This window comes from Diadema antillarum, unplaced genomic scaffold (genome assembly GCF_040938485.1).
Source record: "Diadema antillarum isolate AM-2024a unplaced genomic scaffold, OU_Dant_1.0 scf00000023, whole genome shotgun sequence".
Taxonomy (NCBI): Eukaryota; Metazoa; Echinodermata; class Echinoidea; order Diadematoida; family Diadematidae; genus Diadema; species Diadema antillarum.
This window is the reverse complement of record NW_027270912.1, coordinates 829,232-855,166: the sequence shown is the minus strand read 5'-3', so window position 1 is coordinate 855,166 and position 25,935 is coordinate 829,232. Positions and strand designations below refer to the sequence as shown.

Genomic DNA, 25,935 nt, shown 5'->3' with positions numbered 1-25,935 from the left:
TGTGTTTGTCACAGATTTAAGAGTTCAGCCCTGACAAATGCATTGTGGTTGTCCACTGAACTTTTACATGCATCTTTCTCTTTTATGCCTTTTTGCGGTTGTCCATGCACTTTTTTTTTTCTTTATTCATATCAACTTGAATTTAAGAAATAAAGAAAAAAACCTGTTTTAATAGGGCTCTCCGGATTTTGTGCTGGTCCAATTGAGCCCAACAAATGGGCTTAATGCAACATTAATCATGTGTAATGTCTTTTCAATAACTTTTCGTGCCATTTGTTTGGAGGCAGTACAGGGCTCCTTTGCAAACCAGATTCATAAGCCTACGTGAAGCATGATATTGTATGATTGTAGGTGCATTTGTTGTGCAAGTTTATCTTTCAGGACAGAAATGTGTTTGTCATTACAGATATTGTTTTCTTCTTCTTTTTTAAATAATTTTTTGATGGGGGAGGGGGAGATGTTTCACTGTTGTTGTTTGGTCATTTGTTTGTTGGGGTTTTTTCGCCAATACAGTATCATAAAAGTCTCAACTTTTAGCAGTCTTTTGTTGTGCTGCATGCCAGTTATTTTGTTCTTATTATTAGACATATTCGTCCACAACTATCTCGATACCCATGTAGCCTGCGAGATCATTCTCAAGTGCAGCGAAGATTAACACACCTGACCGAGGTTGGTTCATAAGAAGGGAGTGTAGCCGGACATACCTGAACATTAAACCAATACAATTACATGACAGACATTGGAAGAACGGGATGTCACTGATATACACACAACATCACTAACATAAAACAAGCAAAACAAACAAACAAACAAACAAACCAAAAACATTCAGAATTGATGTAATCATATATATCACAGTAATGAGTCAATTATCATGTATGATAGCTGAGATGTCATCCATAGAAGTCTTGTTGCTTCTCAGAGGAGCACAAAGGACCACACTATTGTCGCATTCAAGTTGCAATCACTTAAAAATCAGGGCATGTTTGAGATCATTCGCTCACATTTAAGTTCAAATTGAATCGCACTTAGTTTATGGATGGCGATCACTGCCCATATTACATTGAAAAATCATCCTGAAATACATATGGTACCATTTGCCCAGCACAGGCCAAACAAAGGAACCTGAACGGCAGCCTGTAAACCAAGTCAAATTTGAGTCAAACTTTAATAGTCTTTGTGAAACACCCCCCAGGTTGTATTCCAAACTTGACCACGTGGCACATTCCTTATCAAGAGTCTGGAAAATGTTTATAAAAAATGTCCATACTACTTAAAATACCGAGTGATATATCCCATGGTTGCATCACCTGGCCATCTGTTTCAAATTGATGACCAAAGATTGGATCAAGTATGTATTCAAGATTTGTTGATTGAAAACGATCGAAAATGTCAATTATATTGTCGACAAATGTACAAAAAGGGGAAAGGTGTGATAGGGCATTTATAGCAGGGTAACTCACTGATTGCCATTTAGTAGTAAGAGCGACATATTCAGCAAATACAAGGGGTCAGAGGTAAAGGTTCATTTTGAAATTTCACCCATTTACTCAGCAAAGTCAATACTGTAGATGAAGGTGATATTATTATAGTTGGTACATTGAGTTTGTAACCGCAGGAGATCGTAATTTACGAAAAGCATCGTGAAGGTCAATATGGCGTGATTGTGGTTAAAGATGTAAATATACCTGGGGAAAGACTTTGTAATTGTATATGAATGAAAAGCGGTCAATGCTTTAGTGACGAGCGTTGTAATGTCTCTTTAGCCTTGGAGCTTGCTTTGATGCAGTACTCTTCAGTAGAATGCACATGTCTGCCTTACCTGTGGGTGAAACCAGAACATGGACCATTGATTTGTTTCATAACTCTGTAGCAGTATCTGCCCTGCATGCAACAGATTAGAGAATCATTTGGACCCTAGAAAGGTTTCAGAAAGAGCTAATAGCTCTGATAGCCGCAAAGGTTGACAAAAAAAGACAATAAAAAAATCTAGCTAAAAGAGTTATGCGAGATGGGGGGGGGGGGGGATGAAACGTAAAATAATGTCTGCCACTTTGCCCATGGCCAATGGTGTCCGTGATGGTAAACAATTGTCTGGTTTTTCTTTCAGAATATCCATAAAATACCACTGTCACAGTCTGTGTGTCATGCATAATAGGAATGCCTGAACAAAAAAAAGAAAAGAAAAGAAAAAGATAATGGACGTACATGTTGCTCCTGTTACCATGCCAAGCGTAGGGGTGGGACTGTACGTAGGCTGGGCTGAATGTTGCGTGACAGGCTTGGCCCTATCTGGGCATGCATTGATTTCAGGGATGATCAACAGCCATTTGAATTGGTGGAGATAACAAACACGGGGATATGTTTTTTTCTTCCTTTCTTTTTTTTTCAGAATTAAAGATTAAAAAAAAAAAAAGTGTTACTGCCCGAGCATGACTTGCAGTCCCTTGGAGTACCCCAGCGTCATGGACAGGGATCAAAGACGTGCGAATCTTTAACCCAGGAAGTTCCGGGAACTAAAATATGTATGATTGCTATGTGACCATTGTTGGGTCATTGAGAGCGTAGGTGAGACTGATGAATGCATTCTTCATGGTGTGTAGAATCATTCATGTTAGCACCACAGATCCATGATTGTTTCTACTCACCAAAGAATTCCCCATGTCTACCTTTATTTCTCTCTTTCAAAGGAATCTTCCTGCAGTTTCGCGAGCAAAAAGAAGAAAAAATGAAAGAAAAAAGGGCATAACTTTCATCTAACCTCCATCCGCACAGCAACATGGCAGTCATTTTTTATTCAGCGACCAATCATTATTACCAAATGTCAGTACCTTAATAGTGGCTTTTAATTGGAGTGAAGAAATCTGATCGGATCATTACGACACTTTCATGTAATTGTAGGGTTGCTGCGTCCATCTCTTGTTAGTTTACCATGGGTGGTATATGTTTTTGAGATGGCGTTTCAGGTTTCTAACTTTTTTGTGAGATAACGACAAGCCTCTTGTGAACTATGAAAGAGCATACACTTGTACAAGGAATTCAAAGTTTATTTGATAAAAATTTATTTGATGAAAATTTATTTATGAAATGGCTGAGATATCCTAAAAACAAAGGGGTCCTAAAAAAAGATGGGTCCACCTTTTATTAGGACCACATTGTTTTCCTCTGTTTTTGGATATCTCAGCCATTTCAAAACCGATTTTCATCAAATAAACTTTGAATTCCTCTTAGAATTGTATGCTCTTTCATATTTCATAAGTGGTTTCTAATTATATGGCAAAAAGTTCAAATCTGAGTCCCCACCTCAACCAATAGTATACCACCCCCTTAAACGTGCGTTACAAAAGTCCCCCGGAGTTATCCACTTCAAACAAAGGCTACCAAATCAGGTTAAAAAAAAATAGGGCATAGGGTACTTGTGTAACAGCAGTGAGAAAAAAAAATACATTCCAGAGGATGAAAGCGGTATTCATTTGTCAAACACATTATTATCTTACACGGCTACCCTCGCATAATGACAGACTATGATGCCTACACCGTTTCTAATTAGCGTTCCTTCAAAAGCCAAGTAAACAAGGGACAAACAATTGTTTTGGTTCCCATTCTTACTCATCAACCAAAGAATGCATGCAGACAAAGCCAACAGTGTGGGATGTTGCCTGCCACATCCAACCTAGAAAAGAAAATTAGACTGGGAAGCTGGCCTCAGATACCCCCCCCAAAAGGTGGAAACGGAGTTATGGCATCAATATGAATTTAACCTGTTGAAGACCAGTCCCAAGTATACTCGGACAGGTGTCTATGGGAAATGTGTGCTGTAGCAAAAATCTGCCCATCCTCAATGGGTTAAAACATCAATTACTCTCTCAACTTAAACTTGAAAAGTGATCTGCATAGCATTCTTCGGTATGGTACTAGCATGTATCAAATTGCAGCTAAGAATTCTCCCAGAGGTCAAAGTGCAAATAGTTGAAAATTTCTTTGAATCTACCCTAGGGCTACTTCTTTTAATGACCTTGTTGATAAACCAAGTTGATTTGATAAGGTTAATTACATTTACAACCATATCGTATGCTGCTATGTAGTCATTTAATAAGTAAAGAGCCACTGATATTTCTTGGAGTTCATTTCATTCTGAGACTCTGAGTAGGTTTTGATTTACAAAGTAACCTGTTCTCTCCTAGATCTTCAAATTCCCAGAGATTTTTACGTAGCACCCTTCACATTCCGATGAAGCTATCAGTGGAAGTCATCCTTTGCTGGCCCTCAACTCTCTGTGCTATCTAATGTGGATAGCATGGTTGGTGCCACATACACAGGTGTCAGATTTTTTATTTATCTTTTTTTTTTTAAGTTGTTATCAACACCTAGGGCATACAGTGTCTCTCAATCTCCTCAAAATTGCTGAATATCGTAGATATGCATAAAATTGTGAACTTTTCATCTAATGTAGTGATAGGTTGATGCTGTAAAATGTCTTATCAAGCTGCACTGGACATGATTCGGTTTGAGATCTCCCCTCCTAAAAAGAGAATAGTCTTGTCGTTGTGGCTTCTTGCCCATCGATGCCCACATGTTGACTATCCAGTGTCTTCGATATCTTAATAACTTTCCTCTTTTGAAGATTACAATCAAAGGTTTTCACCACTGGTGCCAACGACTTATCGCAGGGCATTCACTGTTGCTTTTTTGATTCTTCGGTTGTTTGAGAGAAGCGATTTTTCTATCACCCTGCCATGGTCATCTGATATGCACTTTTCGTAAGCATCAATCTATCATTAGTAAACCGCCTGCCAATGTGTGGCTGAACAAAGGCCCCGTTATTTACAGTCCGCGTAATTTGGTGTCTACCAGCCGTCGACAATACGAGGCAGGGTTGGTTGGTCGGGCGGGGATCAAACCATCCGTGAACAACTGTTGCTGTAATGTTGGCAGGATGTATGTATGTATTCTCCCGAAAAGAATTTGTCTCCCATGTTCCATGGGGATGGATAGCAATGTACATGCACAGCCAGGTATGACCAATGTGCTCATCGACCTGTGAACGCTTCAATTGGGGCCGCAAGGCACGGGCAAACACCAAACTCTCAGGCGGCAAAGTGTTTGTCAGTTTTCCTTGGGCTCGATGGAGACAAAAAGCACACACCTGGTAGATGTCGGATGTCCTTGGGGTTGGGTGCAGTCGCTGTACATGTAAGATCTTCAGGCACTCTCTGCAGCAGAGAGGAACTCACCGTACCGGGGCTACTACTTCCCCCAACAGCTCGGGGGAGTGACTGTGGCTGTTTTCACTAAAATGTCTTTTAGATGGAGTCTGGTTCCTGTGCAGAGTATGCTAACATGACACAAATCTCATTTCCATTCCATTGAAAACCAATCGGGTGAAGCTTCAACCAGTACCGTACCTGCATAAAATAGGCGTACCGTGACCATTTTGCTACCATAAATTAATGAAGTGACCTGTTAACAGCTCAAATCTTATGTAACACACTATTGGGGTGGGAGGGGGGAGGTTAAGTACCTCCATTGTGATCAACCTGGTTTAGTGCGGAAATTTAGGTTCCTGTTACTGCAGTAGAAATTCCCAACGCATGCTGCAACAGCTGCAAATGGGCGAAGAAAACCTTGAGGATATCTTCTTGTCGGCTTGGCAATTCTAAAAATTGTCAGAGTACCCTACTGTTGTGAATAAATTCTACAGTATGGTCCCATTTCTGCCATCTCCCATTCAGTTTGCCCAGATCTAACTGTCCCACTCTGATAAACAAATTCTCAAGCTGAATCCCAATACTAGAAAGTTTTTTTTCACAGAGTCTCCCACTATTTCTGATATTCCAAATAAGTGATATACGCATATGCCCAAGCCCAAAGTTGTCATGATTTTCCTGCAGATGCACCTCCTCTATGTACATTATACTTTGAAATCAAGACTAAAAGTACACACCAGCTTGAATCATTTAAGATGTAAGATTGTCAAAGATTCATGCCCTGGAAAGGGAGACACCCCTCCGCCCCCCATCTTCACTCCCGGGGGTTTGGTCGCTCCGCTGTCTAGCAGTGTCCCACTCCAAAGTCTCACTCAAAGGGTGCGTTTATGCCTCCATTTTGGGGGCCAAAATCAGGCTTTTGAAACGTGATTAGTGCAAAACACTGTGCGTTCATGCTCACTTCGATAGAAATGCTGATTCAAAACGCCGATCCAAAACGCACAAAAAGGTGCGTTTACGATTGGCGTTTCTGACTAATCACGTTTGGACGGGGAAGCATGAACGCAACAGCGTTTCTAAACGCGTTTTGAGTGACGTCATCTAACGCCTTTCCGGTTCACGTGAAAAAGCGCGCGCCCGGCCAGCCAGCTACTTTGGCCTGTGCAGTTTTCCCATGTACTGTGCATACGCATGTCTTTCCCAGCTGCTCTCCCAGGCCAGTCCACCGATCGCAGCGCGCACCCCAATTTGACCTGCCTCTGCTGAGGTCAGCGAAGCAATCGCAAACGCTCTTTCCAAGGCTCGAAGAAAGTGAGCATAAACAGTGCTCCCGTGAACTGCGTTTTGAATCAGCGTTTGAATCAGCGTTTCAAAACGCTGATTCTGCCTTGAGCATAAACACACCCAAAATTGGCAGCCCTGTGGTCCTGAAAAATGTACACAGCCATGATTGAGGTCCCTGGTGTTGTTGCCAAAGAGGTAGTGTTACGTAACCTCCTCGCCCATCAAGTCCTACCAAGACACAAGCCATTTTGTAAGCATGTGGACCAAATAAAATCATAAAATATTATTGGGGACTGGAGCAGGCCTGCTCAACTTTAAAGCTTTGGAAATTAAGAGCTTAATGTCCTCACAATCCAAATTTGCAACTTCTCTCATAGAATTTGTTGTCCATATCATGAAAATCAAGCAAAGTCTCACACACAACACTGCCTCTAGACATCATTATAATATGATCTTGGCCCTTTTAATATGTTTTGTATACATCCCCTCTATAAATAGAAAAAATTATTGGTTCTTTATGCATGAATCACTGAAACTGTCAAGAAAATAATGAGATGATATTGACTTCATAAGTCCAATGGAAAAAAATACTTACATCAATGGTCTACATAAATGCTGGTCAGTGATTGGTCATCATGCTATCATGTGATTAACGCATTGAGGATTTAAAGTGCTGTATTGCAAGCAGTGATGTCACTGCAGGTGATGTAATTACAGAATTTGACATGCTGCTGATATGGCTAGAGTAGAATGATATGTATTTTATGTGGACCATATGATACATTGCCTTGTCTAGCATTAGCATTATGACACTTGACAGTCCCCTGGGAGTTATATTTTTCCCCCGAGATTATATTTTCCCTCAGCACTGCACACTACGGGAACATATAATCTCTTAGGGAAAATATAATTCCTGTAGGGACCAAATGTTAGGTTGCACCTTTTAATAGGTAATTTATGATGTGTTATCTTCCTGACAGTGAATGAATGATCCCTTATAATTGTGCTACCACATTATGAGAGAAAATTGTGCCTTTTTATCTGGGTTAGCTAGGTTCTGTTTCATTTCAGACTGGATTATATGTTTTGTGTGACTTGATCAGTACAGAACGGCACATTCATAGTTGAATCATATTAGAGTAATTTTGGTACTAGTGATTACAGCATTGATTTATTGGAGTAGAGGTGTAGTCTCCTTTCATCCAGTTTTTAGCATCTTTTATTTTCAGACTCCTATTGTTCCATTGAAGGTCAAAAATGAAAAAAAAAAAAGAATGTGTTGAAGTTTTTTAGTGGATGTCTGGCTCAAATGTTTATATCATATTCTACCTTTTCTTTTTTCTCTCCGGCCTCTAGGGGAGTGTACAAGTTTGTGTTTTATGTGTGTATGTATTTTTTACGCTGTTGTCAGTTTCTGATACTTTGTGGAGCTTGAATGATGAAATGTGCTTTTACTCGCTGAAGGTCACTCCTGAATATAGCATGGTACCCTATATGGTGGGCTATTCAAGAATTATAGTCATGGTTTTAGTGATACCAATTCTCCATCTCTCTCTATATCTGCACATAAACTCCTCTCTTCCCCTTCACCCCCCCCCCCCTCTCTCTCTCTCTCTCTCTCTCTCATTAAACTCACTACCACACTGCTCCACAATAAACTGCATTACCTACCTCATGAATATTAACAGTTTCTGTGAACTTCAGCCGTAGTGGCTGACAGTATCCCGTGAAAAATTCATGCCGGGACTAAAGTGGGAGTTAACGTTCGAAGGATGACTCTTTGATCGTGGTTATTGATGAAAACTGGGGAGGACGAGCCCTCAATGGGTGTCTGTGGAGCCCCAGACAGGCAATGTTTAATGTGCTACTACCAACTGACTCACAGAAATTACTCCTTTTTTTATATAGGTCCATCTGTCTGGCTATCGTGGTGAGCATTTACGGTGGTCAATCTGACTCTGCGTTACTCAGTTTTGTTTGTATTGTAAAAGTTCAAACAAGAGGGGAAATGGTTTTTGTTGCTGCCATTATTAGGTTGTATTAAGTTGGAAGCGATAATCATATTATGTTCTTCCTTCCTCTACTGTGATGCTCATTGCATACTGTGAAATTTGTTTGGACGCAGATTGATAGACAAATTATATAGTCCCATTAATGCCGTAAAATACGGAACTAAAACCTTCCTTTTTTTTTTTTGCTGTGAAGATGTCCTATGATCATCTCTATCAGATATGACGATAAAAGAGTTTTAAAAGAATGTTTCTTTCAAACTCCCAGTGAAGAGAGAGGTCTTCACCTATCGTATACCAGTCAAACTGAAATTTGCAGACAGAACAATGTGCACTAGGAGACACTTTTAAATTGACAGCTACGTTGCTATGGATATTTCCAAGATGAAAAAGAAAGGGATTTGATGTCATGTCAGAGAAGTGACTACTTAACATTTTGGCATTTTTATTTTCTTTTTCAATTTTTTTTTTTGAGGGGGAGGGGTTGGGAAGGAGGGGGAAAGGAAGGGAAGGGGGAGGGGGAGGGGGAGTTAGAGGGGGAGGGGAGAGCAGGGTAGGGGCATACAAACGTTCTCAAGATGAGGATGCCACCGCGTGTTGAAGTCGGCCGGGTGAGGGATGGGGGTGTAATATCTGATGCGGCTCGCCACTTCACCGTGCCTTACCTGTAAACGAGAGATACAGAGTTTGAGATCTGATTATGAAGCTGTTCCTCCAGAGTCATCAGCAAGGAAATACCGAACGACGTGAACGGGGCTTGGCCGTCGGTCGGAGCGCGGCCCAAACACATCAGGAGAACTCCTGAGTCATAAAAGAAGAGAAGGAAAGAGAGAGAGAGAGAGAGAGGGAAAATGCTGCCCCACACTCTTGGCACACTTATTCTTGTCTATCTTTTTGCTTTCTTTCTGTTTTCGGCTCATTTGAACTTGGGGGAGCCTGTGTCCTATCAGGAGTCATCCATTTTGTTTCTTTGCTTTGCTTTGCTCTGAGCATTCCGTAAGATTCTTCATTCCATCCCCTCATATTTCATCATCAGAATGTTTTGTTCCCATAAAAAAAGTAACAACTGGCAGATCTGATTAGTAATGTAATATCAGATAACATTGTGACTAGATAAGATTGCTGTGTGCCAGGTTCTCATTAAGACTTCAGTCATGCATATTTCTTGATATCCCCTTTATGATTTGAGTTTGAAACCTCTTCCAGATATGGTCATGGCATATTGAGGCAGGTAAATTGATATTGGGATATATGGGAAGACAGAGATAGTGTGCACCTTTAATGCTGTTAGTATACTCTGTCAACAGCACCCGATGACCAATGGTGCTAAGATGACCATTGGTAGTGTCTGAGGCAATGTAATCTGCCCCAGAAAAGATACAGAGTGGGGCAATATTTTTGACCCATATTGCAAGATTCGACTTTCAGTCAGTTGAAGCCTGATGTGTGAACACAACAGGGTTAGTATACCCCATGACAATGACAAACCGCAAGATTTTTATACATAGCTTGATGATGTTGACTGATAAGTGAATCAACACAATCAGCATTTTTCATTCAGCCAGACACAGTACTACGATCGGGGAACATGTGACTGGCTAATGTTATGGGCACGTACTCAATAAGGTATAGCATTTTCCTTTGACGCAGTGAGCTAGAAGTGAGCCAGTAATTACAAACACCACATTGCTAATACATACATGCTATGTGCCGGGGAAATGCGCACACTCATATACACACACACACACACTCACTCGCACACACTCACATACACACGTCCAGACACATACATGTACACACTCGTGAAGCCGTCCCTATGCTAATGCAGTGTGATGCGGCCATTCAACATTCCAGCGCCATACCGCAAATGTTTCATGAATCAAGAGTGGTCAGTGTGTCAAGAGGACATGAGCGAAAAAGAGAGAGAGCGCAAGGGAGGGAGCGAGAGATAACTAGAGTGAGGGAAGGAGAAAATAGAGCAAGGGAGGGAGAAGAAGATGAGGAGGGCCCTCGATGCCCGTGGCCAGTGTGGGTCTTCGCTGATGTTAATCAAGTATCGCACAGACCACCATGTGCTGCTTACTCACTGCCAGGCCCCTTGTGTTAATACCCGATACACTCTGGGTATACAAACGGTCCTGATTTCACAATTATTTTATCACTATATCAATATTGACTATTCATGCACGCTTTCTGTCACTTGTATTCACCTTTCTTTTTTCTTTTCTTTTTTTTTCAGTGCAGATGAAAGAAGAGATACTAATAGTGTATATTCTTTCAGAGTCTCCAGAGGAAATTTAGGATGTTTCATGCACATACAAAAACCATATTTTGCTACTTAAAAACAAATGTGTCGTTATAGGGTACAAATGTTTGCCACATTTTTATTCATTCTCGATTGCATACGGTAAATGCCAAGATTAAACTACATGCATGTCCATGGACACTGTATGAGTTTATATACCTGTATGATGAATAGCTTGCACAAGTACTGATGACTGCATGGATATACCCAGGGCATAAAACTGATAATCTTGTCGCAACGCACTGCGAAAGGCCTCGTGTCGGGAAAGCTCCTCCACGTACACGCAGTAACTACACGACATGCAAATCATTCGTTTTTACGACGAGATCATAAAATGTCGAGGTGTTGCAATATATCAAAAACAATCGCATAAATTGCACTGTTCCTTAGCTACTACATTTTCCCAAGTCATGCCATGAACGACCAGTCTGGTCTGGTAAAAATTCGGAAAACAAAAGTGGTCTTTCCTACACCAGCCACTTGATCTCGTCCATAGGGGAAAAAAAAAATCTAAGTGACAAATGTGGCATAACAGATCATCTATCTAAAAAATGATGCAGAATAAAACAAAGGCTACTATACTTTCTCATATGTACCTTATTTTCATGCTCATATATTTTTTAAAAAGCTGTCTAAAATGTTTTCATTTGAAATAGCTTATAGAGTTGACATGAATTGGTAAGCATTGTTGTAAAGTATCCGTATAAGCAACTAATTCATGTGAAATGATTACTTTGTGTGATTTCCACTGTCTCTCACATCTTTCTATCATCTAAAATACTATAAATAGAATATGGCACAAACATACAGATTTATGTTTACATATACATGTGTGTGTGTGTGAGTAAATCTTACAATTATACTTTCAATTACAGTGATGAAGAAAGAGAAATATATGTTAAGACCTAGATCTACAACTTTTTTTTGAATAAACACAGAGAATTTCAATATAAGTCATCACATGATGTCATTTACCAAAAAAAAAAAATAAAACTTTAAAATTTGGTTTTGTCAGAAATATCTTAATGCTCCTTTTGCTAACTAAAAACAGAGACATGTTTACCATTCAATTTTGTATTGTAATAGAGTCAAAGCTACATGGAATATTTTTGTTATGTGTTATGATGCAACAAAAAATTTAGAACATGGATTGGACGGATATATTTGTGTGACTAAAGAATTTCAGATCATATTGAATTTTGTTTTTTCATTGATAGTAATGTTCTAATATGTAATGTTTCAATTTAGAAAGAAGGCATTTTGCCATCTTTTGATAAAATGAATGAAATTGAATTTGAGTGTGTAGAAGCAGAAACAATCCCAGTGCAATTGAGAAATTAGATTGAACGTTAATTGAAATGGGAATAATTGAAGTAAGGGGTAGCGGTATCTACATAATATCAACAGTTGAGATTGTGACTTTTTTTAAAGATATTGTTAGAGAGTGAATGATGATAGAAATAATAATGATAATGATAATAATGAAAATAATATAATGTCAAGGATTGGTATTGATTTTTTTTCTAATAATCTTTTAAGGCATTTCAACAGACGATTTGATTGTTTTAGATTGTTTGTTTGTTTGTTTGTATTGTTTTTATGACAATACAGATTTTGATGTGAGCAGGGAATCATGGGAATTGAGGATGGTTAGAGGGAGAGGCATGTGGGAAAAGGGTAAAATAAGACCTGTACTATAATGTGTACTATCTACCCTTATTGGAGGGACAGAAATACAAGACTAATGAATGAGAGGAAGAAATAAATGTTCAAGGGAAAAGAGAGAAGGTTGCCAGTACACAGAGGAGGCCTAATGGTTGACTCCACACACAGTGCAGGGAGTTCAGTCTCTCTCACACCTCCCTGCACAGTGTGGATGCCATACACTATCCCTGGTAGTGGTCAGCAGGGATGGACAGCAGTCCATTAGGTCACATGGAGTTCAGGAATGGTCTCTCCCTTGGCCTGAATCTGAGGACAGCAGTGTGCCCAGGGGGGTAAACAGTGCTGACATATTTATAGCTCCCTCATTCCAGCTGGTTACATAATCTGACATGATCTTGAGTCCATTGTCCTTGACTTGCTGCAACCAAGGCCAGACAGCTATCAACAAAAATCCCCCATGCCTTCTGCACTAGTCTAGCACATCAGACTCTTTATATCAAAACAAAGGCATTGCAATGCTAATGAAATTTCCACCTGAATGGAAATCCTGAGCACCTGGATTACAGATTTTGGAAGAGGCCACAATCCACTTTTCTTGTGTTAGATTAACATGTTTGATGGATTCAAAGAATGGGCACTTCTGCAGTCAAGAAAAACAGAAAGCACATATATTCAGATATGTCTCTCAAGCCAACAATCTTATAGCTACCAAGCCACTGGAGATGCAAGATGCCATGTCCTCAGTCAGGCCAGGTAGAATCTAGTCTCTTTTAATAGGGAAGGCAAGTGATGCTTGACCACATATCAAGCAAAGGTCAAATATAGGGGGAGAAAGCTATTAACCCATTGAGGATGGACTGATTTTGCTAGAAGACACATTTTCCCTAGACACCGGCCCCAGTATGGGGGGGGGGGGGGGAGACTTGTCTTCAACGGGGTAATGGAAGACTAGGCAAGCCCAGACAATGGTGGTGGAATGGGGGTGTTTATGGGCAACTCAAATGCCCAGTTTTGAAGTTTTGATTTGATCTGGCTCAAAAGTTGCGTGGAGTTCAATCATAGGGCTTTTCTTCTGCCTCACTAACCCTGAAATTCTGTTGATGGTATTCACAAGGTGTGTGTATTGTTCCGACTCCTGCCCCCCAGTTATGGTCGGTCATCCCAGCAAATGCACGAGTACAATAGATTTGGATATAGCCCAAAATCAAGCTTACATCCTGCCTTTGTGTACATTCAAAGCCTGTTCATATGATCTTTTTTTGTTTGTGAGTGTGAGTGTGTGTGTGTGTGTGTGTGTGTGTGTGTGTGTGTGTGTGTGTGTGTGTGTGTACATGTGTTTTTCTTACATGGATATGCACGGAGTTGAAAGGGTAGTAGACTTCACACAACTGTTAGTTAGTTCTCCATCGTTTTTTAGTAGCAAGCTCATTTTAGGAGCAATTATTCAATGCGATGGTATAAGCATCCCAGCTACCCTTCTGTAACCTAGGCAACAAGCTGGTAATGTGCTGCAGATGTGTTCTGTAAAGTGAACATGGCTTGTGGATTATGCGGGTTGACATGCATTCATGTAACAATCTCATTATTCTGGAAAATTCATTCTGCCCCTTCCATGTTTTAATTAATAACGTTTTGTACATGACATCACGGGTAACACTCCCACAGTGTTAAGACTGCTCATTCCGTGTACCTTGGCAATGCCACCACTGCAGAGTGGTGCACTGCGTGAACCACACATTCCTTGATTAGTATACTTGCAAAGTAGAGGCAAGAGCTATGGAGACACATATTCTAGTGGACACTTGTACTTTCATGATCAAAGCGACACTTCAACAACTGGACTCATAAATTAGAAAATGTCAGTTTTTTTAAAGAGCATTTCAAAATCAGGAATAGACAGCTCCAATAGTCACCCTATCAGTGTATTAATAATTGATAATTTTTACTTTGATATATTAGTATGGAATAAGTCAGTTGATTTTAAAGCCATCCAAGATGCATCGTGATGTGTAAATTAGTTCATCTTAGCTATGAATAACCGTATTAATGGATGACACACTGTCCAGTTATTCTGGTATTCTGGCAGGCCAACTGGCAAAGGCCAAATGAGATTACCAGTGGTCAGTACTGACCAAACGATTTTCAACCCCATTTCTCTCTCATTTGTGCTACTACAATGAGTTGTTCTGAAAATAAGTGCACCCCTGGCCTTTTGTGACCTCACCCTTCATTTCGTGTAAGGGCTTACTTGTCAGATTCTAGTCATTTAAATGCTTTTCCAGCACACTCTCTGACCGGTCACCCGTGAATCTAAGTATTGGTCAATCTGGAATTGTGAACCCTCTTTATTCATCGCCCTGAGATGAGATGTAGGTTGGGTTTATGATACTGTGATGAGAATAGCATAGCATCATATAGAGTGACACAAAGCAGCTGTGATCATATATCCTATTATGAATCTATTTTTCTTTTGTATCATTAATACCTATATATCTCTATACCTATCTCTCTCTCTCTCTCTCTCTCGCTCTCTCAAATTTACACACACACACACACACAGATAGATAGATAGATAGATGAATAGATGGATAGAAAAGTAGATAGATATGCAGACACTAGCAACATAATGCATTGTTCATCATCTCTGGTACCAACATCGCTCTAAACATTTTGTCATGCACAAAGGTTTTGTAATGTGCAAGGCATGCAAGCGAGGTGTGAACAATGATGTATGAAGAGGCCTACATCACTCATTTAAGCTCTGTGGTCTATCAAAAGCTGATTGAAAGGTGTGGCTGCTTTACACTTTGTCATCTGAGGCCTGTCAGGCAAAACAACTGTCCGTACTGTGATATGGCTATATGGCTATACGACTATATGGTCATAAATCGTATCTACTATAATACCAAAGACACTTGTCGCATGAAACTTTCGTGAAGTGGAGCCGATGGCATTTTTCGGAGAATGAAATTTTTGCAAATCGCCCCTGGCACATAATGCTCTATTCAGACAAATAGTTTTGCATGTATTTTACTTTTGTTAATCTTGGTTCCTCACAAAATTTGAGAGTTTTATGCAGTTTCTCGAAAATTGTATGATATTCAAGTGTATTTCAGTGCCTCTGGGATATTAATGTCTTTTTTTTCTTGTCTTTTTTTCATCATTCATAGTACATATTTGTCAAGCTTTGCCATTCAAAAATTTAAAAAAATAAAAAACAACAACAGCAGATAGACCTAAGATTCAGCAAGGAATAACATGCTCCCTCGCAATGGAAAAAGAAACAACAACAACAACTTTCATCACAAATGTACAAGACTACTCTAACCTCATAAGCTTTGTTGGAGTCATCAAAACTTCATTGTGAGATATCGTTTTTCTTTTTTTCTACGCCAGCTTCTGGGTCGGCTTTCAAAAAGAAAGAGTCAGTTTCACTTTCATGTGCAAATGAGAAATCTGTTTGCAAACTGACATTGCAGTACTACACATCTTTCTTCCCCATGTCATCTCAGTTTTCTTGTCCCCTTCAAGAAATGTTCATATCCCAAGGACTTGGTTTATGAAACACATGCTGCCGTAATGCTACATTATTTTACACCAAGTTCCCAATGGCCACGACAATCACAATCACAATCACATTTAAGGCGCTCATGGACAAAACTGGATGGATATGAAACAACACGGGGAACGGGAAGGGCAAACATAACATGCCTCGATTGCCGTGGACACTGTGTCAGATTTTTTAATTGTAAAAGTATTCGCCACGGCAGTCAGGTACTGATGAGAAACCTAGTAGGCCATAATAAAACGGGGGTGAATGCACCAAAACGTGACAGCACGTAAGAGGCCGTGGCAAAACTTGGAGGCGGCCCGTAGTGGTACGCGATTGAAAATTGAAACTTCAGTCTGATGAAGACGGGCCTATTGAGATCAAATTACCTGGAGTGAATATTAACCAATCATGCCATTATTGGTAATCTTTGCATACTGATAGAATATTTTCACATCGATTACTTTGGCAGCATTGATCACTCATTTCATTCATTTTCATTTTCAACAGCAAAACCATGATTTAGATTAATCACTAATCTTGCAGATATTGCATCGCATAGCTTCAGTGGTATCAAAATCCTTATCCCAAAGTTGATATGACATAATACACTTCTGCATTGTGAGATATACATAGTACATTTAGACACTGGTAAAAGATGCTACCTGCAACCAAATTGCTTCTGAGATGTGGTAATTGCCTTTGAAGGTGATGCATGCCAAACCACTTCTGGCAGTCGATAAGTTAATTTGTTTCTTCACATCACAACAGATTGCATGTGCAAAAAGCCAGAGTAGACCATTTTCTATCTCTCACTATTTCAAATACTTGTAATGAAGTTTTTACTTAATTGACATTCAAAGGATCTGTACGGGTTTGAGTATCATTTTTATGAGGTATGCAATTAGGGGGAAAAAATGATTGAGCACTCCCCGCATATCTCCAAACAGCCACCATATGAATATAATCACTATTGGTTATGATAAAATACATGACATCCGATTGAACTTTTTGGGTCTCACATTTTCTCATAGTAAACTTTGCAAAAATACCTTTGGATGCAGAGGCTGGAAGAGAAGACTACAGTCTGATTTATTGAACAGATCAAGATGTCTTAATGACAATATGAATAAAAGTGGCCTTCTTCAAGAGTCAAGAGAGAAATGAGGGAGCTGAACATAAGCCCTCGAAATGTTAATGGCTTCATCCAATGCATAAAATGCAATGAACTGCAGCCATCAGTCAGCAACACTACAAGATTATGATTTCAAGTTCATTACATCGTTGCCTCCTGTTTGACAGGCTTTTATTCTCCTCCTTTCCTTCTTGTTTTTTTTTTTGTTGTAACTGGAATAAAAGAGATGCTGAAGAAGACCACTATTACTAGTGCTTCAGAAAATGTAATACTTCGTTTAGATTTCTGTCCTTTTCGAGGGTACTAGGAATGAGAGAATGTGAAAAGGAGAAAGTTGATTTGCATCACTCTTCAGTATTCCAACTTTTCTAGAAATTCTTAAAAAGTCAATGACTTCATTGAGTTGCATGTTTTGAGTTTGTACTTGTCTGTGCCAGTCAAAGGCATCTATGAAATCCTATAAGTGCCAAGGATTGATGTATATTTGTTTATTTGTTTTTTCTTTGTTTGCCACAGAAACCCAAGCAGCTGAGAAATACATCTGTGTGTCTTGCAAAGGATTGTTTGAGGATGCTGCAACTCTGCTCAAGCATGTCCAAGAAGACCATGGCATGCAGATCTACCAGTCGCCGAAGGAGGAGCGGCCCGCCTCCAGGACTTCCCGATCCATGTCGGTGGAGTCGGTCTGCCAGACGGATTCTCCATCACCGCGTAGCACCACGTCCAGCAGCAGCAAGCAGGTGGTGGCCAAGCCCTCTGAGCAGAGTCTACCCCAGATCATTCACCCTCCGCTGGCGCCCATACCAGTGCACAGCCAGCATTCGCTGACCATGGATAGCGGCGCCCCGTTCTCGGTCTTCATTCCCCGCCAACCAAGTCTGCAGGAGCGCCTGTATTCATCCACCAGAGAGGGGCTGTACCCACATATCAATCACATGCACCGGCGCGACTATCCCCTGCCACATGAACCTCGCATCACTGATCTACCACAGCATATATCTCCCCTCAGCGTGGGAGACTTCCACAGTCCGCAAATGCCATTTCCTCCACCACCGCCGCCACCACCACCGCCAATACATCAGCCGTCAACCGACTCCAGTGCAGCAAAGCGTCTGAAGCAGTTGGCTGGTACATCATCGAGCCCACCGCTATCACCGCAGAGAAGGCTGCCATACCCAGGGTACCCAACCCGAAGGTTCACACCATTTTCGACCAAGGGGAAGTCATGCGAGTTCTGCGGCAAGACCTTCAAATTTCAGAGCAACCTTATTGTGCATAGGCGGTCACACACAGGTGAAAAGCCCTTTAAATGCCACCTCTGTGACCACGCCTGTAGTCAAGCTAGCAAGTTAAAGCGTCATATGAAAACCCACATGAATAAACCACCCTCCACTGTTGGGTCAGCTCCAGATTCAGATGAAAGAGACGACACCAACAGCAACGAAGATGAAAGCCCAGACAATCAACCAATCAACATGGTCGATGGCAAGAGCCTCAGTGACAACTCTTCACCTGAAGAGGAGGAGGAGGAGATGGAAGAAGAAGAAGAGGAGGACGAGGAGAAAGAGGAGGAAGAGGAAGAGGAAATTGAGGATGAACTTCCAGAAGAGGTGGTGGCAACCCAGATCAAGCCAAAAGAAGAGAAGGAGGAGGAGGAGCCAGAGGAGGCCAAAGGCGAGGCAAAATTGTCAGTGTCCGAGAGGGAGTCTGAAGATGAAGAGAAGACCAAGCATAGGCGGCTGTCCAGCAGTGACACAGAGCTGATTAAGAGCCCGAATAGACAGAGTCCAAAAGATCCCCATCCTCACTCATCATCTCTCTTGAGTGAAATGATGAAAAATTCTGGATTGGACGAGATCCAGCAGTACAGCGAAGCATTCAAGCAAGCCATAGCAGAGCGTAGCCACTTTTCTGTCAAGCTTCACCCATCAAGTGGGGTGTCGTCACCTGAAAACCATCATCCAGGCAATTCGCACAGTCGACCTCCTTCTCGACCACTAGACCACCATAGCCCTGTGGAGTCTAATCTCCTGGCGCGGCTACAGCTACGACATGAAATGCCACCACACAGCCATCCAGTACCACATGTTTTGGGTGAGCGCAGTGCAATGTCAGATTTGGAGCTTGTGACAAATCGCATAAAGATGGAACCTCCGTCACCGCTGACGCCATGGCCACCTAATCATCTAACGATTCCGCGAGAACCACTCATAACATCACCCGTCCGCTCTGATGCAAGCCCGCTTGGAACCCCCAATGGGGGCCACGCTGCATTCTTCAGTCACAGAAGGATCATGGACTCTAATGGCGGAATGCCATCCAGTGCCATGCTGCCCTACAACAACCCTCCAGCCAGGATGAAGCCGCACAAGACCAACGAGAGGCGCAACGACACCTGTGAATTTTGCGGCAAGCAGTTCAAGAACTGCAGCAACTTGACCGTGCACAGGCGCTCTCACACCGGCGAGAAGCCGTACAAATGTCAGCTGTGCTCGTATGCGTGCGCCCAGAGCAGCAAGCTCACTCGTCACATGAAGACCCACGGCCATGGCGCCAAGGAAGTCTTCAAGTGTGAGGTATGCAACATGCCCTTTTCCGTCTACAGCACCCTGGAGAAGCACATGAAGAAAGAGCACTGGGGTGCCATCAAGGGCCTCGCACCGCGCCCGGAGGCAGTTGGAGGGCGCATGTATAGCTACAAGGCAAACATGCCCAGTTTATCAAAGTGACGCGGGGGGTCATCACTTTAATCAGAGAACCCCCTAAGACTTGCCTGTCTTGAATGAGAGCAGCTAATCGTAGCTGAATCTTCCTTGCAGCTGATTCCCGTCTACCACTCGCAGGAGTGAAGGTGTCTGTCTAGTCGACTTGTAAATGTCCAATATCCACCATTTACTGTATTTTATCAGCATTTTATCAACTTGGATAGTGGTGATCAAATTGTCACTCTAATGCCCACAATGATATCTCTTCAGCTGGTTTCTGTCTTCATTCACAAACAGGCAAGTCGGTTTATATTGTAGGATGTTAACTATATGTGTTACAGCTATCCATGTCTTTTCTAACCATTATATTAACAGAAATGAAATATTCACAATCTGAAGCAGTTGACATGGCTTGTAAGGAGCTGGGGGGAGGGAGCTTACAAGTGCATAAGGATAACTGAAATGCTAATCAAACCATTGTTCTTATTTCTTTTGTATTGGCAGTTGAAATGATATACTTACTTGAAATATTCCTTGTCATTGTTCAGACTATTCTGAAATGTTACGTGTGCCGTACAGAGGATAGATTTCAGCCTACAAAATACACAGGGGAAGGCTAAGATTTCATTGAAAACATTTGCTGCATAATCTAAGTCACTATCATACCAAACCTGTAGATGTAATACACATCAACGCATGTGGCCCACAGGTTGATGTATGTGTACATGTTCACTTCACAGTAATTGCTGCTTCTTAAAGAACTCTGAGAGTTTTTTGCCAAATATAAAGTCAAGGAGAATCAAACCTTTATCAAGAGATTTAAAGTACGTTGTTGCTGCATCTGAGTTCCATGACAAATGCTGAGGACATACATCCAACTTGCAGCTTCGAGTAAACTGAAATTTTATCTTTTAACATTATGCTGTTATCTTTTAATATGCTGCTCATAATGAATAATGTATGCTGAATAAAGTATTTTTTGTCTTAATGTTATGTGGTTCTCACAAAAGATTTTAAGAGTCCAGTGGGTGAAATTTTTGCTGATGTAGTGGGATTACAAATCTGTGGATCCAGACACTTCTGAATATACTCTTATCTCTTACATGTTAACAAAATTTTAGTGCAGAACACACGGAGAAGCCACATATCAAATGTAGTATAGGCTCATTCAATATTAATGCTAATATTGTCATAATTCGAATGTAATTTTCTGAAATTGAGCTCTGTAATGCCAAAAACACAAAAGTTGTGTTACTCTTAGCATGAAAGTTAGCATTCCACTGCTATCCAATACTGATAATTATATTGCAACTTAGTGAAAGTGAAACAGAAACAAACAGCACAATTATTTGTAAGAGAAAAAAAAAAAGTTTTCCACAGTATTTGTTGTTGTTTCTTCAATTTCAAATTGGTGAAGTCCAACGTGGAATTCAGGGCTCAGTATTTTTAGTAGATTTTCAACGCATGATGAAATCATATAAAATGTGACTGAAATAAACTTCAAATGTGCCTACACTCATTACTGGCATTACATTGTATTTGCCCATGGTGAATAATCGGTGACCAATCATTCCTTGAGAAACAGAGAAGTTCTAGGAGTTTTACTAAGTGCCAGAAAGGATCAAAGAATATCAATAAATTCTTTTTAAAAAAAGTCAAATGAAATGTGGGCCAGGATGAAATTACATGAGAAAGATTCAAGGATTTCCTATAGTGTATTCCATGAAAGTTATCTTGAATGGAATTTTTTAAGGAAAAAAAAAAAGAAGTCCAAACTTCTCTTCTAGAAGTGTTTTGCTAAGAGTATTATGGATCCAGTGGAAACCTAAGGATGTAATGTTTTGGGGAAGTAATACAAAGAACTAACATGTGTATAAAGTGATATGGTGACTATAATGGACCATTTATTGGCTCAGCAGTAGAAGCTTTTGAGTGTCAGAGTGGCAGAAAGTAAACATGATTACTGGCAGTTGCACAATTATTGGGTTCAGGAGATATCATGTATTTCCCAATTGTTGGTGTGAAAAACCCTGAATACGGGGGTCATGCTCCTCAAATCTTGTACTGTGTGGGTTCAACACCATTGTCAGTGTCATAACTAATCTCAAGTTAGCTAAAAGTTTGGTGTTACGTGTCGGTCTTAGCATTTGGATCACTCTTGACCGAGACTGTATGTGACTTTCTGAAGATGTTTGACGAGCCTAAATGCAACCTGCTGTGAGGTGACGGAGGGAACAGCTGAAGGTAGAACAAAAGAGACAAGTAGTTACTGTACAGCATTTGTTTCTAGAGATGTACGAATTTCAGATTACGTTGTGAATGAGTAAGGCATCTTCATATAATGATAGCACTGCCATCGACTGGTCCAAATTATAACTGAATGTAAGTGACGCTATGCTGAGTGAAGTATTAAACTGTTGGTGGTCCGTAGCGGTATCAAACGGACATCTAGTGTGTGAAAACAGCCGTTATATAAAGGTGTTTTTTTTTTTTTTTTTTTCTTGTCAGGAATAGCTTGGAGTTGTTGCTATTCAATACTGAAGAAGAGTGAAAAGATTGTGAAGTTCCTGGTATTTCTTTTTTCTTTTTTATTTTGGTGATACCTTTGTGTTTGAAAAACACATGATTCTGCTTTAATGCTGCTGAATGCTATATACAAGAGTTTTAAGCTGCACTTTGTAATCAATCGCTTGGTTTTTTTGTTTTCTAGTGGTCAACTTCAACGTAGAGCTTTGTACTTTTCAAGTGTGAGAGTTTGTGATAGCTTCAGTGGCCGATTTTTGACCGGCAGTACTCTCACTTTGCTTCTTGGTCTCGATTGCATAACGCTGGAAGATCGACAACTCTTTGAGAGACTTTAACTTGTGCAATATCACTATTTTGTCACTTTTTATTATCTTTTTTTTTTTAATGCTGAATCGAGGAGAACTATTGTGAGATGATTTGCGGGATGGGATGGTCAAGGTTTGCTTGTTTTGTCATGATCAGTCTTTGATATGTATACTTTTTACTAGGTTTTATTCAAGGTGGTGAGAAAACCTCATAGATGATTCCCATAAGTTTTCTGTTTTTTTAAGCTCTCTTTAGAAGTGTAGGTAAGACTAGAATTAAGTTTACACAAATGTAGTGGAACCAATTTACATTAGGATAAATGTTACTACTTTTTTCTCACTTGGGATTGATTGTTTTACTAGAGCATCTTTTTTTGTTGTTGATGTGAAGAAATTTGTGTCCGAGTTTTGGGTGAATATTGTACAAAGTGAATTTGTAGGTAGAACTACAGAGGAGGAATTTATATATAAATGTAGTTTTCTATCTACGGTTTGATGATTGGTTGTGTGATGTTCAAAAGCGGGATCCAGGTGAGATGTAAATAGCACCCCAAGCCTCAGTGACAACATATTATCATACACAGAAGCACATAGAGTGAAAGACAGAAGGAAAAAACAACAACACATAAACCTTCAACACCAGTTCTTGGATACTTCTCTCTGACAGTTCATTAAACTGTGAAAAAAGGAAGATAACTTCAGGTTTAATCAAAACATCTCCACAAGATCCAAAGTGTTCAATGCTTTATGGATAGAAAAGATTTGATATTCTTCATACATGTCGCCCTCTTCTGTTGTTATCTGGTCAGCTGTCAACGTTTGTGTGTGTGCATTTACTGACCAAGACAGGCCACACATACACACAAATCAAAAAAAAAAAAGAAACTCATGCTCAAAAGTGTTGACCAGAGCACTATGCATGTATTTGTATACATGAGCAAATCATGCAGAGTAAGTGTGGCTGACAATGATGGAGAAAAGACAAAAAAAAAGACACAAAACTTGTGATGAAATGAGCACAGGGAGAAATGCTGTCGTTTGTGTGAATTCAAGTAGGAGTGTGTTGTATATGATTGCATTACGAAGCAAAAAATACAAATGGATGTACATATTTCAAAAGATAATACACAAAGCACACTTGTTGATTATTCTTGAAATATCTATACAAAAAGTCACTGAAATAGATGTGGTTACAATGGATTGTAGAGTCTAGTTGACACAATTTGGAACAAACTGTTGTGTTATGTTTGGTTGCCACGACAACCATCAATTCATATTTGTCTGAACGAATAAAATATCTAGTCAGCATATTGATATACATGGCTATATATTTATACCACAGTATTCTTATGGAAATGTATGTTTTATTTCATTGATTTTGATAAAGATGTTGCCAGAAATCGGTGTTATTATTTATCAGACCTGCAGCATACCTGTTTAACTATTTCAGTCTATGTTATGAGTTATTTTTCCAAGGAACTTTTTAAGAAGGTGAAAGGGGTTACCAATATTATAAAGTGGATTCCATTCTAGTAGCTGAGTATATGTATGTCAATACCATAGTCTTGTTTTGTTTGTTGATTTGCATGCAAACAGTCCATACCTGTTGTTTATGTTGGTGTATCATTACAATCTGTAGTTATATACTATTATCTGAAATAGTTGTACTTTTTGTGTATAGGAGATAAGACAAAATACCCGTCATCCCTCTTCCCCGTGTACTATATAGCAGCTGACACTTTTCCCGTTCACATTTTCAAGCTACAACCTGGTCAAAGTTATAACAGGGGGACAAAGCAAAATGCTTACCATGCTGTGTTTGCCGTTGTATCCCCTCACGAGGAGGGCCTGTCCACAGAAATGTATTTTCGTGTGTGTCCGTTGTGTTTCTTCCTTTTCCGCTCCTGTATTTCAGTTTACTTCCAGAGCTTTTAGTGGAGCATGTTGAAGGTCCAAGAAACCTTGCCACAGTGAGAGTATCAGATTTGAAGACTATTAGTGAATGTAACGACGTAACTTTCCTGGATGTCTGTAAACATGAATTCCCGAAGACCTGAGCATGTGTGTGAGTGGGTTTATGAGACGGGATTATTACATGGTTCTAGTCAGAAGAATGTAAAATGATTGTTAGAGCCTTTGAAGGGAGTGCGTGCATGATGCTCATTGATAACGCGCAGGTCTATATTTCACCAGCTACTCGAATTACCAGCGCCAAAATCAAAGTGTCCTATACTGTGTCCGTTCGGATGGCACCAAACTTGGTTCTTGGCGGCAAGTTTCCAACTTTGATAATTTGCCATGTTGTACCAGCCCCAGCACACTTTGGGAAGGACTTTTTAAGTTCACTGGCTGTGTCTCTCACGATTAACACTATGAAAAAATGTACCAAATTATGCAAAATGTGTAAGAGTAACCAACATAATTATGCTCGTGATTTGTTGCATCACCTCTGTGGAAAACAGCTCCATATTTTGTCTCGGGTGGTTAGGCTCCCTCGTATAGTTCTGAAACGTCCATCAAATTACCCCTGCTAGTGGTGCAGTTCCAATCAGCCACAGGATTCAACGCCGTTTCATTCTGACCTGTCAGAAATTGCCATCAGAATGCTGCAACAGGGGGTATAGAAACACCAACACTACGTTTTTATTAGTTTTAGGACCATTCTATTATTAGTTAGTATACTAAGTTAGAAGTTTGTTTGTTTGTTTGTTTGTTCGTTCGTTTGTTTGCTTTCCCAAGAGATTGTGGCACCTGCTTCATCGTGTCAATATCTGACACTTTCCACTAGTCCTCGAGGGTTGATGCGCTGGTTAATAGTGGAATGAGATTCCTCCAAAGTTTTTGACATCAGGCATACAGGCAGAGTGATGTCATTCGCCATGACATTTGAGAGGATAAAAGGGGACTCCCTTTCCTCAGTTTCAACTGATGAGAATCAAAGATCATCAGCGAAATCCACCGTTGACATCCGTGACTTAAACTCCCGACATGCACCTGTATCGAGATGTATATGGAGGCAGCTGTTGTAATCGTAGAACAAGTACCCGGACTCTGATTTACTGTAATATTTGAGGCTTTATTATTTCATGTCATCCTTACGTTAATTTTTTTTATCATTATTCTCCTTTTCTTTTATTTTCTTTTTTCTTCTTCTTAATCTTCTTCATCCTCCTCCTCTCCTTTCGATGCATTCTTATCAACCATCATCAGTTACTTGCTCTGAGAAGCCAAGCATCCAGCAAAT

At 40.2% G+C, this 25,935-nt stretch overlaps 1 protein-coding gene across 1 annotated transcript in view; it reads left to right on the top strand.

The window, feature by feature from the left end:
• LOC139731999 (B-cell lymphoma/leukemia 11A-like) overlaps positions 1-23,452 on the top strand; it is a 132,803-nt gene extending 109,351 nt beyond the window's left edge. The window contains exon 3 of the mRNA XM_071642875.1: positions 17,672-23,452. Coding sequence (XP_071498976.1) covers positions 17,672-19,884 — 2,213 coding nt within the window. The 3' untranslated portion in view covers positions 19,885-23,452. The remainder of the gene's footprint in view (positions 1-17,671) is intronic.
• Positions 23,453-25,935: the final 2,483 nt, after the last annotated feature.